General features: G+C 45.3%; 1 protein-coding gene across 1 annotated transcript in view; it reads right to left on the bottom strand.

Annotated features, from left to right (window-relative positions):
• Positions 1-16,252, bottom strand: part of grid1a (glutamate receptor, ionotropic, delta 1a) — a 293,648-nt gene that overhangs the window by 86,497 nt on the left and 190,899 nt on the right. The window contains exon 3 of the mRNA XM_056610046.1: positions 7,941-8,225. Coding sequence (XP_056466021.1) covers positions 7,941-8,225 — 285 coding nt within the window. The remainder of the gene's footprint in view (positions 1-7,940; positions 8,226-16,252) is intronic.

Below are 16,252 nucleotides of genomic sequence, written 5' to 3' on the forward strand. Positions count from 1 at the left end.
CTGATTGGCAGTGGAAATTGGGGGTTCGAATCTGGTACTGCCCGTCTGGCGTCTGCTAATGGTAACACTGCAGCAACGATACTACAAATCCGATACCACTGATACATAGAAATGGATGGAAGAACAGACAAAGGGAGATTTAGATTGTTCCACAGTGACATGAACTGTTTGCAGCTAAAGTAACTCTCTTGGATTGGTGCAAGGCTGCGAATGAAAGAGCTTGCCAAAATCAAGGGTGCAACTGGAAGGGGCTTGGCTAGCTTCTGCAGAACTGCATGGATGTACTCTGAGAACTAGTGCCATGCTAACCAAGCGGTTCCACTCAGCACTAGTGGTAAAGCTGGAACTATTACCCATGATGCAATATACAGGGAGCATGCATGTTATGGACTGTCACAGGAACTGTAAGAAGGAGGAAGAGAAGGAAGAGAAAGAGGGGGAAGGAATATAAAAAGAGGAGGTTGAAGGAAGGGAGAAGGTAAAAAAGTGGAACAAGAAAATACAAGGAGGTGTGACGGGAGTAGCATTGGAACCAGATGAATCTTGCAAGCTCATTTTTCAATTGCTCTGCAGAAAAGGTCTTGCTACCCTCCCATACAAAAAGATGTTTGCCTGGTATGAGATAGATCCACAAGAACCGTTTATCTAGAAGAAGGCAAGATAAATATGATGACGCTGCAGAAGAGCGCCGTTGAGGTATTTTCAACAACAATAACGATGGCTGCCTCTGATGTAGAACAGTCTATTGATAACGCTATCGAGACAGTATTAAACTAAGCGGACGGTATGCTTTCACTAAAGAAGAACAAACGACTGCACTTAAAGCTATTGTTGAGAGGATAGATGTTTTTTCGTCATTTAGTGTTGCGTCACCCATTTCTTTGCTAGGATTGGTTGAGGTCTTATTAAATAGTGTCCGGAGTAATTTTGCTTTGTGCAAAACGGAAGGTTCCAGACTGATTGCAGTGTGCACTTCGCCTGGTGATGGCAGGCTAGGAAGGGACAGTCTCACATGAAGGTAGTTACATGGACACTCACAACAACAGGCTCAAGTTGTTGCTTTGTTATTGCTTAATCATCTAAGTATTCTTTCTTAGACTTAAGGCAGCTGTGTTAAGACAGTGGAAATTTAAAGACGCCTGAAAGATGGTTGAGGCCTTTGAACAGGCTAACCCCACAAATGGCCCTCCATTCTGTTTCAGTGATAAAGGACTGCATTATTGGCAATCGACAGTCATCCTCATGGTTCTTCTTCAAGCATAATTTCCTTCAGATCAATGTGCTGTGATTTCTTCTCCCTATACTTTTACAGACAGAGCCTCCGTTGTGAGAAAAGCAGATGTGAGGACCAGAGGACACAGCAAAACAAATTGTCCTGTTGCTAACAATCACACAAAATTGAGGCTTTACAATTTTGAAATGTGTTTTTGCAGGAGCAAATTGGGCTTATTGTTTTCAGCAGAAAAACAATATTTTTCATGATCAGCTTTCATTCCTTATATTACTTTATTTTGTTCTTCCTTGCTGCCACACCCTCATCTCTCTTATGTCCTTCACATGTGTGTACCATGCATGATGCTGCTACCGCATTCCAACTCCATCTTCTTTCAACCTCTATCAAACCGGACTTCTACTAGATCAAAAGGAGGAGAAAAACAATCAGAGAAGCCCATTCACCACAGCCAATCTGTCAACTTGTACGGTGTTTGTCTCCTATTCATAGAGATCAACATCAGGTGAAAGATAAAGTAGCTTGAGCTGTTGCTTTAAAAAAATACTGCAGCCGGCATTCACATTTAAGATCCACATTTCAATCAAACCTTTACCATACAATACCCAATATCAGTTGTGGTATTTCAGTTACAACGCATTACATCGGTTGAACTTTGCATTCCATTTGTTTTAATATTTACTCAAGCCAGGCTTGAGTAAATATTAAAGCACATGGAATGCAAAGTTCAACAGTGCTCATTGTCTGTTCGCAACAAAAGTTCCTGCACATTTTGTGTCTCCTGTTTATCTTCCACTAAAACCCATCTCCCGTTGCCTTCCACCTCCTCAATACCCAGATAAGCCCCGCTGTGTTTGGCTCCGTGCATCCCTCGCCCGTCCAATTAAAGGGACTCAACACACCGAGAGACGCCTACAAGCTGGTGTTTAGGCGGGGGAATCAATCCTCATCCCTTATGCAAGCCTATAACACCCTTCCTCTCCGCAGAGAGCAGGAACTCAGCCTCCACAAAGAGACGAGGACGCTCTGACAGTCATTACCCAATGACATCTGAAGTCAGTGACCCCGGCTTCTTAACTACGCCCCATCCCCCCCCCCCTAGCCCCCACCCTGGTAATGACACCAGAAATGACAATCCATTTTTCCCAGAGATTTTGAAGGAGATGAGTGCAAAACGAAAAAGGGAAGGAGGGGGAAAGGAGCTTGGCATTCTCCGAGCAGAATGCATTCTCCGATCCCCCCTCCCCCCTCTTATAGAATCAAAGAACCCCGTCTTTCATTTCCATTCAAAGTGCTGCGGAAGCAGGTCCTGAGCCAAACACATGCTGCTTGTTTAGATGACCGCTCAAAGGCCCAGCAGGTATGGCTCTCTAAGAGGCTCCTTCTAATTGGCTCAGGGATTTAGGAGAATAATGGCACCAGCAGCAGGTAAAATGTGACATTTAGTGTGTATATATATATTTATTAATTTAATTCTAATCCATTTGGGCTGGGTTTACCCTTTGAACAAGCAGGAAGACGGACGGACAGGCAGACAGAAATGCGTTCTCTCTCATTATAAAACAACCCTGTCAATATGCCAGTTCTGCTTATTCCATGTAAACAACATTTGCACATTCAATGTACACATCTTCTCCGTATTCATAATTTCTGCATACTCATTAGACCCAGGGCTCCATAATAAACAGGCAGCCACATACAGTCTATTTCAGGTTTATTGACATGCTCAGTTCCACTGTCACCCTGGGTACTGAGTTAAGACGGGGGTTTCAAAGTCAGTCAGCCTCCGTCTCTCCGTGGCATGGTTGGAATGGGAGAAAAAGCCATGACATGCCTGCGGTCAATTTCAATTTCTCCCAGTGAGCTCTTATATGTTCCATTCGATGCAGCATAAAACTAAAAAAAGAAAAGACTTGCCCTAAGGCAGCAGCCAGTCATCATGTTCCAGAAGCAAAGAAACATCTTATGAAATGCAGATGAATACACAACGTAATATGTCACGCTAAACGGAATCCCTTACTCAACTTCCTTCATGCCGCCTTCAACTGTTTCAGTTTCAAGAAGGCTCAACGACAAGAGGACAGGACAGCAGGCCTACATATGAAGCAGAGCTGGTGGGCTTCACGACGGATCTGACAGGCTTTTCAGCAATACATTAACTTGGCTATGGGCCCTGGCAGTATACCTCCCCTCGTGTTCCATTTGTTGCATTTGTAAATAGAGCACAGCGTGAGATATTAACACTGGAACACTGGCGGCGAGAGAGGTTCAAAGGTCATATTGGTCACCTATTGCGCTGGAAAGCCTTTCCATTTGCAGTTCCCTTCTTCCCTCCCTGCTATGCATCAAGGTGCTTAAAGACTTCTCTAAAGGCCAGCTCTGCTTGTGCAGAAGCCTTCCGCTGTCTGGCGTCGCCAGTAGTGAAGAAGCCCGGCTCGTGGCGTCCGCCCCGTATTGATTCGGTACGCTGGCCAAGTCGCCGGAGTCGACACCCGGAGATGACTTAGAAGTGTGGAGGAGTCTGATACCGACTGGTCGCCGATGCCTTTGAGGTGACGGCCGAGCGATACAGGCTTGGAGAGCCCACCTTCCTGCCAAGGTCCATTGTGGCGAGACACAGTTTACCTCCAGATATTAGACAAGCCAGCTGTTTGAGGCGCCATGAAAGACAACCAGGTGGGCGTTTTACTGACAGAATATTGTGGCACCGTTGTAATAAATAGATAAACAGAAGGAGGGAGATTTGCGTTAGCCTCGTTGTACTTTTTATGGTTTCTATGGCAATATATGGAAGCGCATTTCATTCAAATGATAATTTGGCACCATGAAACAGATTTACTATCCATCATTTTTCAGGAGGCGCTCTGTAACAAAATAACTGAACTGACTTTGCCCAGTCCCTGACATGCAGTCAAATGGCACTCGTCCCTGGATTAGTAAACAAGGCAGAGGGTTGATTGAGTCGCCGTGTAATCAGGCAGCGCCGCCCTCAACAGCCTCTCACATCGTCCTACTTTCCCCTAAGCTGTCACTCAAGGAAACATGTTGTCCACATAGATCAAAAGGCTAGGCCACTGCTTTGACACGGTGTGTACAGGAGCCATACCGGCTTCCCTGTCCCTTGAGCGTTATGAGTCAGTGTGCGTGGGTGTGTGTGTGTGTGTCTGTGTGTGTGTGCGTATGAGTGTGTGTCTGTGTGCGTGTGCGTGTGCATGTGTGGGTTGATCTCGAGGAGGGGGGCGGGGGGCTTGTCTATTGACAGGCTTAACATCTGCTGGGTGATGGCTCTGTAATACATTTCTGACATGCCCTGCCAGATGTGTCGGTGAACTCTGGCGTTTTAATTAGCGCAGCGTCGGAGGCCTGTGACTGACGACCCACGTCCAGGGGCTCTGTGGAGGCTCCACACTGCTCTGTGTCACCTCACTCCGTCTCTCTGCCTCCTCACAGTAGTACCAGACATGATGGGAATGAGTTTTTACTCTGTGCTGTGCGACATCCTGGGACTCAATCCATCTGTGGTTTTGACAGAAAAACACTTTCCTTGTCCATTATCAAAGACTTTACCAAAGGAGCTACAGTTATCCATGTGTAAGTATTGTGTTTTTTTGGTTCTCCAGTGTGATAAATATGGATCCGTGTCTTGATAATACAGTATTTTTCATTTATGGATCGGGCTCTTCTCTCCAATTCTCTCTTATCTTATGTTCTTTCTTTCCAACTACCGACTCAATGCCTCCACACACTCCTCCAGGCTTTTTGTTCCCCCCTGCGCTTTTGGACGCCCGGGATATGAGAGGTCTCACTCGGCAAGCATACGCATCACCGCACAACTAGACTCTCTCTCTCTCTCTCCGCTCTAGAATATGGAGAGGCATCACAAAAGCTGCTGTTCTGTGTGAAAGTACTGAAGCCTTGTATTGAGCCCTACATTATAGCCAGCTGCTGACAGCGAGAGAATGGGGAAGAGTAGGAGGAGGGAAAGGGAGAGAGAGAGAAAGGTTCAGAGACAGAGTTAGGGAGAAGTCTCACTACCCTGACCAGATCACATCCTGAGAACTTGATCTCAGCCTGTATAAGCCCACTGAAAGGTTTGCTCATATCCTTCCTGAGTAGCTTTGGATTTAACTAATCTAGCAGCAGGGGAGGATGTGAGGTAAGGGGGAGGGAGGGGGGAGGGAGGGGGAGAGGGAGGCAAGAGGATTGAAACAGATATTCGCCCCACTGATGGCCCCAACCATTTCATAACATGGCAGCACGGTCAAAACATTGACATCGTGTCCCACAGTGTGGAGTGTATGAAGACTGGTTTGAGCAGCCTAAACCGGCCGGCCCCAGAGTCGAATCAGGCTCAGGCCAGGGGAGGCTTCTCAAACCAGTCTAGAATCCACTCACACAATCCACACTTTGGGATACGATGTACATTTTTTCTGCACACCTGTTGTGCTTTGTGCAGTCAATGTGCAACGGGGTAAAACCAGACATCACCACACACTCCTGCATGGCAGAAATGGAGCAGCAGGCCATGTATCTGGTGGATACAAGTCCTTTGTCTGGTGGAGCCCAGTAAAAGCCATCAAGGTGTAGTGTGGCAGCCAACGCGGTGGCGTGTAGCAATGGACCTTGTTACACACAGATTTGCATCCGGCCGCTGTTAGTGGGATCATGTATTGCCATTGTATTTTCCCTTTATTATTCTTGTAAAAGCTGCAGTGGGTGAGAGCCCTCACAGGGGGCACGCCAGGGCGGATTAGGGGTCCCTTCAGCACCAGCCTCCCAGAGCATGAGATGTGACCAGAATGTATTTCCGCTGTTGGAGGTGTGAGTTAGCACCAGCATCACTGGAAGGCAGATACAGCAGATCTCGGTGCCGCGGTGTGACGGGGATCCTGATTAAGTGCTACATTTGTTTAATTAAACAAGTGCTGCGTTAAACATCGGAACGCCTGAACAATATGTCATCGCCACTGTCTTGGCAGTGCCTAATTTAACAGCCTTGGAGTAGGAGCTGGTGTCACCACACACTACCCTGTCATCCGGGGGGGAGCTTGGCCCAGACCTGCTGTGTGTGGGACCACGAATCTCCAGGGATTTCCCGTTATTGTATCATCTGCCGTGAATCCAAGTGTGCAATCATGTTCTAATCCTAGTGCAGCATTCCTTAATGAGTGTGCATGTGTGTGTGCGTGTGTGTGTGTGTGTGTGTGTGTCTTTGGTGTGTGTGTGTTTGGTGAATATGCTAAATATGTCACGATGGAAGCGAGTGTCGTAGAGTTACCCTAATATGAAATTGATAATCTATGCATGTGAGTGATACAAAGCCCGCTGATCTCCTCATGTGATCTCTTGATCTTTAATTGTTGCAACGCAACCATGAGTCTGCACTTTTTTGAGTGAGGGCCTTTCCATGGGAGAGGTGACAGAGGACTATCTATATGTAAATACAGCACAGGCTGTCACACACGCTCACATCAGCCGTCGCTCACAGCGCACACACACGCACGCACGCACGCACGCACGCACGCACGCACGCACGCACGCACGCACGCACGCACGCACGCACGCACGCACGCACGCACGCACGCACGCACGCACGCACGCACGCACGCACGCACGCACGCACGCACGCACGCACGCACGCACGCACGCACGCACACACACACACACACACACACACACACACACACACACACACACACACACACACACACACACACACACACACACACACACACACACACACACACACACACACACACACACACACACACACACACACACACACACACACACACACACACACACACACTGTTTATACTAAAGAGCCAGTTAATAATATAGATAAAATGTTCCAGTTGAGAACTGCACACGCTGGTGTTTTGTGCTACCTGCTTGACGATACAGAACTCCTTTTGAGAGACGATATGTTGTTCTAACTTCCACTACCTCGAGGTTTCACTTTCTAAGTGATGAGACAGTACTCAGCCATGGCAGCGCTGGAGTGTGGAAGAAATATGAATGCGGCATCTAACAGAACTCCCATCCGTCCATTTCCTCTTTTAGTGCAAAGCCAGACTTTGCTTTTGAGTTATGTGACAATAGTGGTAATGTAGGGTCGGGTCTGGAGTAATGAAATAGTAAAAAACTATATATTTATTTAATATTTCACAGTTCGGTCTGCTCATTCCCTTACCCATTGGTGCCTTTCATCAGTCAATTAGAATTAGGTGAGCCATGTCTATCCTCAATATGCTACGAGATTGTGTGCTTGTGTGTGTGCGCGTGCGTGTGTGTGAGTGCGTGCATACTTAATATGTGAGTCTAATGTATGAAGGCCAGGGCAAAGTTGTTATCCATTACTTTAATATCGATGTCTATATAGATACTTTGCCAATAATTCAATTATTACCAGATTATTAACTTGGAGATAATTGAAAAAAATACAATTTCCGCGGGTCAAAAACAAATCATCAAGTTTCTGTCTACTTACCACCACTAAACATTAAGTGATAATCACCAAATGTATTAATATTACAAGAACCATTAATAAACCCTGCGTGTGCAAAAACACACACACACACACACCCACCCACCCACCCGCACACGGACACACACACACACACCCCACACCCACACCCACACCCACACACCCACTAACATACAGAGACACACACAGACAGACAGAAACAGAAGGGTCTGCAGAACCCACCGTAGTCGCTCTCGTAGAAGAGGATGAACTTCTGCCAGTGCAGCTCTGACACCAGCGTCAGCATGACGTCGTTGATGCGTACGGGCGGGCGCGCCGCCAGCGTGTAGCTCTCCCCGTCCGGGCTGGGGTTGAGGTGGCAGGCGGTGCGGGGCGTCCCCTCGCCGTTCCTCTGGATGAAGAGGTGGGGGATGTGCATGGCGTCCGTCAGGGACTGCAGGGCGCTGGCCGCCGCGCAGCCCGTGGACGTGACCAACGCCAGGATGCCCTGGTTCATCAGCTCACAGGCTGGAGAGAGCAAGAGAGAGAGAGACATTTAATAATTCCCTCAGCGACACAACTAATGTACTAAATCATTCAATGACCATGAAATGCCAACAGAGATGAGGGAAGTGTCTGAATACTGGCTTTTTTCCGACAACAAAGCCACAGCCAGTATGTCGTCTTTTGAAACATCCATCCGGGGTCGGAACATTTGTTTTTGTTTTGGCCCGTGGGTTGTGATTCACTGTTCTCCCTGTAACCGGGGTTACCAGACACAAAACGAATTGGCACACACATGCAATGCGCTGCAACCATGGGAGCAAGCAAACAAACTGCATCCACTGAGGTTTCACTTGGCTCTACCAGACCTATATATCCTCGCCCTCTTTCCGAAAAGCTCCATGACATGAGCCGGGCTGAAACACAGATACACCTGGGAGATGCATTTGGTAGATGGAGACAGGTGGTGGTGGTGGTGGTGGTGGTGCTCCATGTTGCCATGCAGGAATTCTCTCTCGCGCGTGGTGATGGCTGGTTTAACCTGTGCATACTGATTGCTCAATGCACAACAGGTGTGCACCCTCACCCAGTCCAATCAGTCTGACTCGGGCCGGGTGAGGCTGCTTAAACCAAGCAACACCAAACACACTCCCACATAAACTTTAGCTGATCAACTGAACAGTCTGGGACTCGTCAATGCTTGTCATTGTAAAATTGTTACAACTTCCCTTATATAGTACATATAGTAGCGCTCAGCATGTCTTGTGGTCGTGTTCCCATTTAAATCGTTTCAATTACAATGTTCAATACGTTCCCTTAACCCATAACAAACCTCATTTCAATGCACCAACACAATTTAAATTGCAATGACTTCCTTAAAACACACAGCTACATAAAAAGTAAGTCTTTGACTATATGACAAAGGACATCTCACAGTTTTGAGACCATCTTATAAATTTTCTTAGGATGAGAGAGAGAGAGAGAGAGAGAGAGAGAGAGAGAGAGAGAGAGAGAGAGAGAGAGAGAGAGAGAGAGAGAGAGAGAGAGAGAGAGAGAGAGAGGGAGGGGGAGACAGAGGCAGAGGAAGGGAGGGAGAGATGGAGAGAGAGAGCTCTAAGAGTAAGATAAGAGAAATAGAGAGAGAGACAAATCGTGTGTGTTTTAGGTACTTATTGTGTTACAAAGAAAGGACTGGAAGTGGAGGAGTGAGAGGCGGCAAAGGACATTGCCAAATACTAATGGAAAACAAATCAGATAACGTATTTCAGATGACAGGCATAACCCTGAGAGGAATGAAGGAATATACTAAAATCTACAGTGAAAGAGAAATGGATTCCCCCAACCTATATCTTACAGCCAATGTTCAGCCAGAGTCTCAGAGAGTCCAAAAGCCAATGCAGGGTTCAAGCGTGATCCATCATCTGCCTCAGTTGTGAGAGCCTGATTAAGAGGGCTGGCACATCGACTTTGATCTCCAATCTCAGACATACGAGGTCACGATCCCCCCCCAATCAAACCCAGTGGGTCCACATCTGAGAAGCTCTGCTCGTTCAACAGCTCCCTGTCATTTTCTGTTTGGCTGCTTCCTCCCCTTAGTGAGGGTCTGTCCCCCTTCGTTATCGCAGCATAATCAGGTCGCAACGCATCAGCCAGCACCCCATTAGTGCTCTCATCACAGAACGTGGATCCCCCAAGAATGTGCCTCAAAGCGGTAAAATAACGGATAAGATAAGAAAATTAGAAATTTTAATTGATACGAAAAATGATATTGTATTATTTTCAAGGAGGGTTTAGTACTTCTACAACAACCAAACAACCTGTTTGAAACTTTTCCGTATTAATTATAAACAGGATCCAGCTGGTTATACGACAGCCATAAATAGGGGAGAATGGTAATCAAACAGCCATAAATAGGGGAGAAGAGACCATGTTATGATATTAAATATGATTTTCCACCATAATGCAAACACAATAAAACCTGCTATTACATTTTTTTAATGATTTTGTTGTCTTATTCTGTCTATCGATTTGGCATGCTGATTTTCTAAGCAATAGCAGAAGTGACATTACTATACCCTATCACATGATGAACTAGATGAAAGCATTGAATAGAAACTAACAGAAGTACATTTTACTTCTGGTTATCACTAAATAAGTATATCACAATCAATGCTCAAACACACACACAATCTCTCACCTCTTTAACAAGTTTGTTGCACATAGCTTGTCTAATTAAACCTCAGACAACATATTGTAGGTAGGGTACGAAACAGCGATTGATTTTATTATTTTCATTTTAAAACACCGCTCAATACGACGCAATTATGCAACCCCCCCCGTCCCCCCGTTCCCCCGTCCCCTGTCCCCCGTCCCAAACACACACAAACACACAGGCAGAAACCCCCACACACACAATGTCTACACAGACGAGGTTAGAATAGGGAGGCGAGAAGCAGACACAATATCATTATGGGACACAAAGCGCTGATGATAATCGCTGTGAGAAAAAACACGGAGGAACAAGCGATAAAGACGTGTGATAAATAGACCCTTATAGCACCAAGAGAGCAGAGAGTCTCTCTCTCTCTCTCTCTCTCTCTCTCTCTCTCTCTCTCTCTCTCTCTCTCTCTCTCTCTCTCTCTCTCTCTCTCTCTCGACATAAATATCTTTCTCCCTGTCTAGTTTATGGCTTCTCTTTATGACCGGCCAGTGGGGAGGTGGCGGTTAGTTGGGGGGGGGGGGGGGGGTCTGCATCAGAGGAAATAGATACATTCAAAATGGAGGGGTTCAACTGTGAAGAAGCAACCCGGTCTCACGAAAATACGTGACACTGTCACGTTATTTAATCTATTGAAACGTGATCAGGGACAAGTGTTTTCAAAATTTCAAAAAAGCACAAATTTCAAACTCATGTATTTGTCGTATTTGTCATGTCACTAAGCACGACTTCCAAACTAAGGTTTTGTCCATGAGCGTTCTCCCTAATGTCCCTTAAGGAGCTCCGTACATAACATTTATTGTTAAAAATAGTCTGTGATAACTAACAATATGACAGCTTTTGGCACCCCGTTTCTACTTAAAATTGTCTGTGATAACTAACAATATGACAGCTTTAGGCCACCTGTTTCTACTTTCACCTTTGATTCTGAGAAATTGTGACAATTCACGGATATATTAAATGCAGGTGCGCAGCTCTGTAGGCAAACCGCGAAGGAAAAAAGGGTAGCTGCTTCATCTGTTTTTTTTAGAATTGTATGTCTTGATGTTTTGATCTAGCCATAGATCTGTTGTCTTGTTTTTGGCTATGTGAATGGAAATCCGCGTGGATGCCTTGCAAGTCGTGTCGCGAGCGGACGTTGCCATGACATCTAGAAATCATACCGTATTTAATGGGTTATCATTAAAGGTTGGGTATGGAATTCGCTTTTTTGGCCATTTTTGTAGAATTACTTGAAACCCACTTACAGCCAGTACTGACATGAAAATTAAACAAGTCAATCATCTGTGGAACGGGCAGGGCTCGAAAAAACTCCAGCCAATGATTTCCAGAGCCACCGAGTTGCAATGGACAGTAAGTTCGTCAATCAAACGGTCGTACTGTACTCCCCCTCCCCCGCGCCCGTGCGCAACCCCTCCGTGCAGTACTCGTGACCCAGAGCTCGTGACCCAGAGCAAGCTCCTGTTTGTTGTTATCCTGCGGTAGCTACTGGAACTAGTTAATCCACATTTGGACCTAGCAGTAGAAGACAATTTCCATGGCAGACAAGACGCCACCATCCCCATGTTGTTTTTTTAATGTTGCCATGTTGTTTAACGAAAACCTACGCTAGCCTGGCTCGCTCTCGCGCATCTGTGTTCGCGCTCGTGCATGATTGCGCGTCCAGGTACTTGGAATGGGTGGAGTCAGAGTCAGCGTTGAAGGAGAGGGGGTAGGCCATTGAGTTGTGTATTTTCAAAATCTGCTGGCGTTTCGCAAATCCCATACCCAACCTTAAATATTGATGTGTAGAGGTTGATTATAACTCGTGAATAATATTGTTTATACCACGGTCTGGGGCAATACTCGTATTCTGATTGGCTGCAGGGTGTGCATTAACTCCTGATATAGGCCTACAGACACCTGCTAAATCAGGGGTGTCAAACCTACGGCCAGCGGGCTCGGATCAGGCCCGCGAACGGGTTTAATCCGGCCCGCAAGATGATTTTGTGAAGTACAGTATTGTAAAAAAAATAAATAAATAAATAAATAATAAAAAAACGTATATATTTTTTTATAAAAATCCTTCCTAGCATTACATGGATTGCATTGACTGGCACTGATTAATTTGTTGTACATTGAACTACTGGACAATTGTGTGTAACTGGAAGTCGCTTTGGAATGCAACGTAAAATGAGCTGCTATTTTTCAATGAAAGAAACTGCTGTTCTTAATGCCCTGTTTACTCCTACCCGATAGTGGGCCCCGATGGTGCCCGACGGCTAAATCAGCAGCTATCGTTATCACATCGGCAAATAGCGTGGTTGCATCGGGAAACACCGTTACTCTTCCCGGGAACATCGTTAGACAACGGGAAGAAACGGGAAGAAATGCTCAATGATCGGGCAACATCGGCAAAGAACAAACATGTTTGTTAATTTTGGGTCTATCGGGGTAGAATCGGTTACCAGGTGTTGCTATGGGCTAATCGGCTATAATCGGGAATAGAACGGGAGTATAACGTAAGACATCGCAAATCGTTGGGGAATTTTCCTGGGCACATCGGCTATATTCGTTAATCTTCCGCGCTTTATCGTGTTTTGTCGTCTTTATATCGGAAACCTCAACACACGAAAGACCCTCGAGAACCCTAGACAAATAACGATTGTGAGTGACCAGATTGTGTTAAGGAAGACCCTCAATCTGCCACTTGGGTATAAATAGGGGGTGATGGATGGATGTCCTACTTTTATAATTACAGGGTACTTCGCCCATTTAGAACCGGCGTTCTATTATTATAAAATCGCTATTGTAATATAAATAAATATATAAATAAATATCAGTCTAAACCAGTCTCCCCTTTTCCTTCTCCCGAAATGACGCCAAATGACGCCAAACGCGTCATTTGACGTGTTTGGCGTCATTCGAAATGACGTCAAATGACGCCAAACGCACTTCGGGTGTCTTCCCTGGCATAAATCGTTATGTTATCGTTATAACATCGGGTATGTGTAAATGCTACCCCGATAAATTGACCCGATCATACATTTTTAGCCCGATGTCACCCGAATCACCCCGACTTCCACATCGGTGGTCCATCGGCCATTAGCGGCCATTAGCGGGATGGTGTAAACGGGGCATAATCTGTCCACTAGATGTCGCAATAGCAATTATGTTAAGCAAGCAATCTTTATACCGGGGCTGAGCAGGGAGCAAGTATAAACAGGTAGTGCAGCTAGCCCGGAGCTACCTTGTCGTTCTGCCTTATACTTTCAACATTATGCGCTTTGGCACTCTCATTGCCCCAAAATGTCTCCGTCAAAAACACGAAAAGTGGGCACAGAGTGCAGAGTTTTCCAAGAAAAATGGTCATCGTCCTTTTTATTCACGGAAGTAAATGGGAAACCTCGAAAAACCACGCGGCACAGGAGCTGCCGTCAATTGTGTTGTTTTTGTCGTAAACTAGGGTCCGATGGTTAAAAAATAGACAGATATTCCAAGGTATCCTTAAAAGGCAGCTTGGATGTTTTTATTTTCTGCAGTTTAGACTTCTACTATAACCTATTTTTGAAAGCAAAACACCAAGCTCATTGATTTAACGAGGCAGGGTTATTGGAAACAATTTATTCAATAAATATTTGTGAGATGTCATTACTTCTCCTGAGTTTGCTTCCTATTTATGTCGAGTGTACACCCCTACTGTCCACAAGCATCCCCCCCCCCTCCCCATATGGATTTGGAGAATTTTTGCCACGTCCCAGAGGTGGAGGTATCATATGAAAGAGGGCATTCAATTATACTATAATGATCAATTAGGAGGCCGAAGCCCTAAAGGAAGTGATGCAATAGGTGACTGAGTCGACAACATTTGAGTAAGCTGTACCTTGGGGTCTCTTATATATCAAAGGGGGTCTCAAAGGACGCATACGCTTCAACCTGTGGCTCCAGTATGGAGTTAGATTCATGCCAAAACCCCTCACACACGCAAAACGTGTTTTGCTCACGCATAACGATTCACACGCACACAAAACGTGTTTTACTCACGCAAAATGATTCACACACACGCTCAGTGTGGTTTGCAAATGCAAAACATCATTCACAAACTAAAGCATTTTGCTTCAGAAACAAATACAGTATGTTTTACACAAAGTACAAAAAAAAATCCTTCAAGTACACAAAACAATTCTACAAGTACGGAACACGAAAGCTGCGCGTGGATCGGAATGCATTTGCGCACGGATCGGATTGCATTTGTGTGAGGAACAGCAAGGCGGAAAATTAGTGCCAAAAGTCACGTGACAAATAAATGTCCTGTTATTCACACTACACAACAGCAGGTGGCGGTGTTGAGTCAGTTTAAGGCCGCCAGGACGATCTTTTTTCTCCCCAAAATCTTTATTTGATTCCAAAACAGAGTGGCGACACTTCCATTGGACTCACCTGTTGGCCGCTCATTTTGTTCAATTTAATCTCCCAAACTAGCTTTTCTCCGTGTCGCACGATTCCGTGACAAAGGGGCGGCAAGTCGCATAGTATGGAGTTGAATCCACACACGTTTGGCCGGCATCAAATAAAGATTTTGGGGAGAAAAAAGATCGCCCTGGCGTCCTTAAACTGACTCAACACCGCCACCTGCTGTTGTGTAGTGTGAATAACAGGACATTTATTTGTCACGTGACTTTTGGCACTAATTTTCCGCCTTGCTGTTCCTCACACAAATGCAATCCGATCCGTGCGCAAATGCATTCCGATCCACGCGCAGCTTTCGTGTTCCGTACTTGTAGAATTGTTTTGTGTACTTGAAGGATTTTTTTTTGTACTTTGTGTAAAACATACTGTATTTGTTTCTGAAGCAAAATGCTTTAGTTTGTGAATGATGTTTTGCATTTGCAAACCACACTGAGCGTGTGTGTGAATCATTTTGCGTGAGTAAAACACGTTTTGTGTGCGTGTGAATCGTTATGCGTGAGCAAAACACGTTTTGCGTGAGCAAAACACGTTTTACGTGTGTGAGGGGTTTTGGCATGAATCTAACTCCATACTCCAGCCCTACAGGAAATGACTCAGCAAGTGCTCCATCTCGTTGCACCTGCACCCAGCGGCTCGCTTGCAAGATTTTGGCCTGAAGTTCTTCCCAGACCTACACCCTAGCCATACAACATGCATATCTGAGAGTCAGGCCTCTCTTTAATAATGACAAAAAGTTATGAGAGAAATACACATTAACTTTTTGTAAAACTAAAGATCAGACGTAATCACTGACTAAAGATGCAAGTAAAAAGTATATTTCTCGCTAGAAATGTTATTAGAAACAAGTTTAACGGTGATTCGGTCCTAAAATAGGCCTATTGCATTTCCCATTCGATTAATAAAGAAAATCAAGCCCGAGCCCGTCCACGTTCTGTCCGAGCCCGGCCCGCCCCGACACATTAACTGTAATTATGGGCCCGAGCCCGAATTCAACCCAACATTTTTTTAAATACATATGTAACTTTGTACACATTTGTTACTAGGTCTACTCTGCTAAATATACATGTAAATAATGTAATGTTAGGGATAATGCGTAGAACGCCGGTCATTATCGTGAAAATAAGCCCCACCAGGGCGAACAGCGAAGGTGTCTTGCTTCGCTCTGAAGGGTATTATTTTCGATAATGACCAGCAACGTTCTATACATTAGCCCGCTTATTACACGGCTACTTGCCAAAACGAAAAAATAACTTCACATGCTGTGTCTTTTTTACAATTTATTTGTTACCAGCATTCGTAGTGTTGATCAGCAGAGAAATAATTTGTCCGCAAAGACGGTTACGTCGCTTAGCAACGGAAGACGCTGGGGTTGACAAGTCACCGG

The sequence above is a fragment of the Gadus chalcogrammus genome, chromosome 15 (assembly GCF_026213295.1).
Source record: "Gadus chalcogrammus isolate NIFS_2021 chromosome 15, NIFS_Gcha_1.0, whole genome shotgun sequence".
Lineage (NCBI taxonomy): Eukaryota > Metazoa > Chordata > Actinopteri > Gadiformes > Gadidae > Gadus > Gadus chalcogrammus.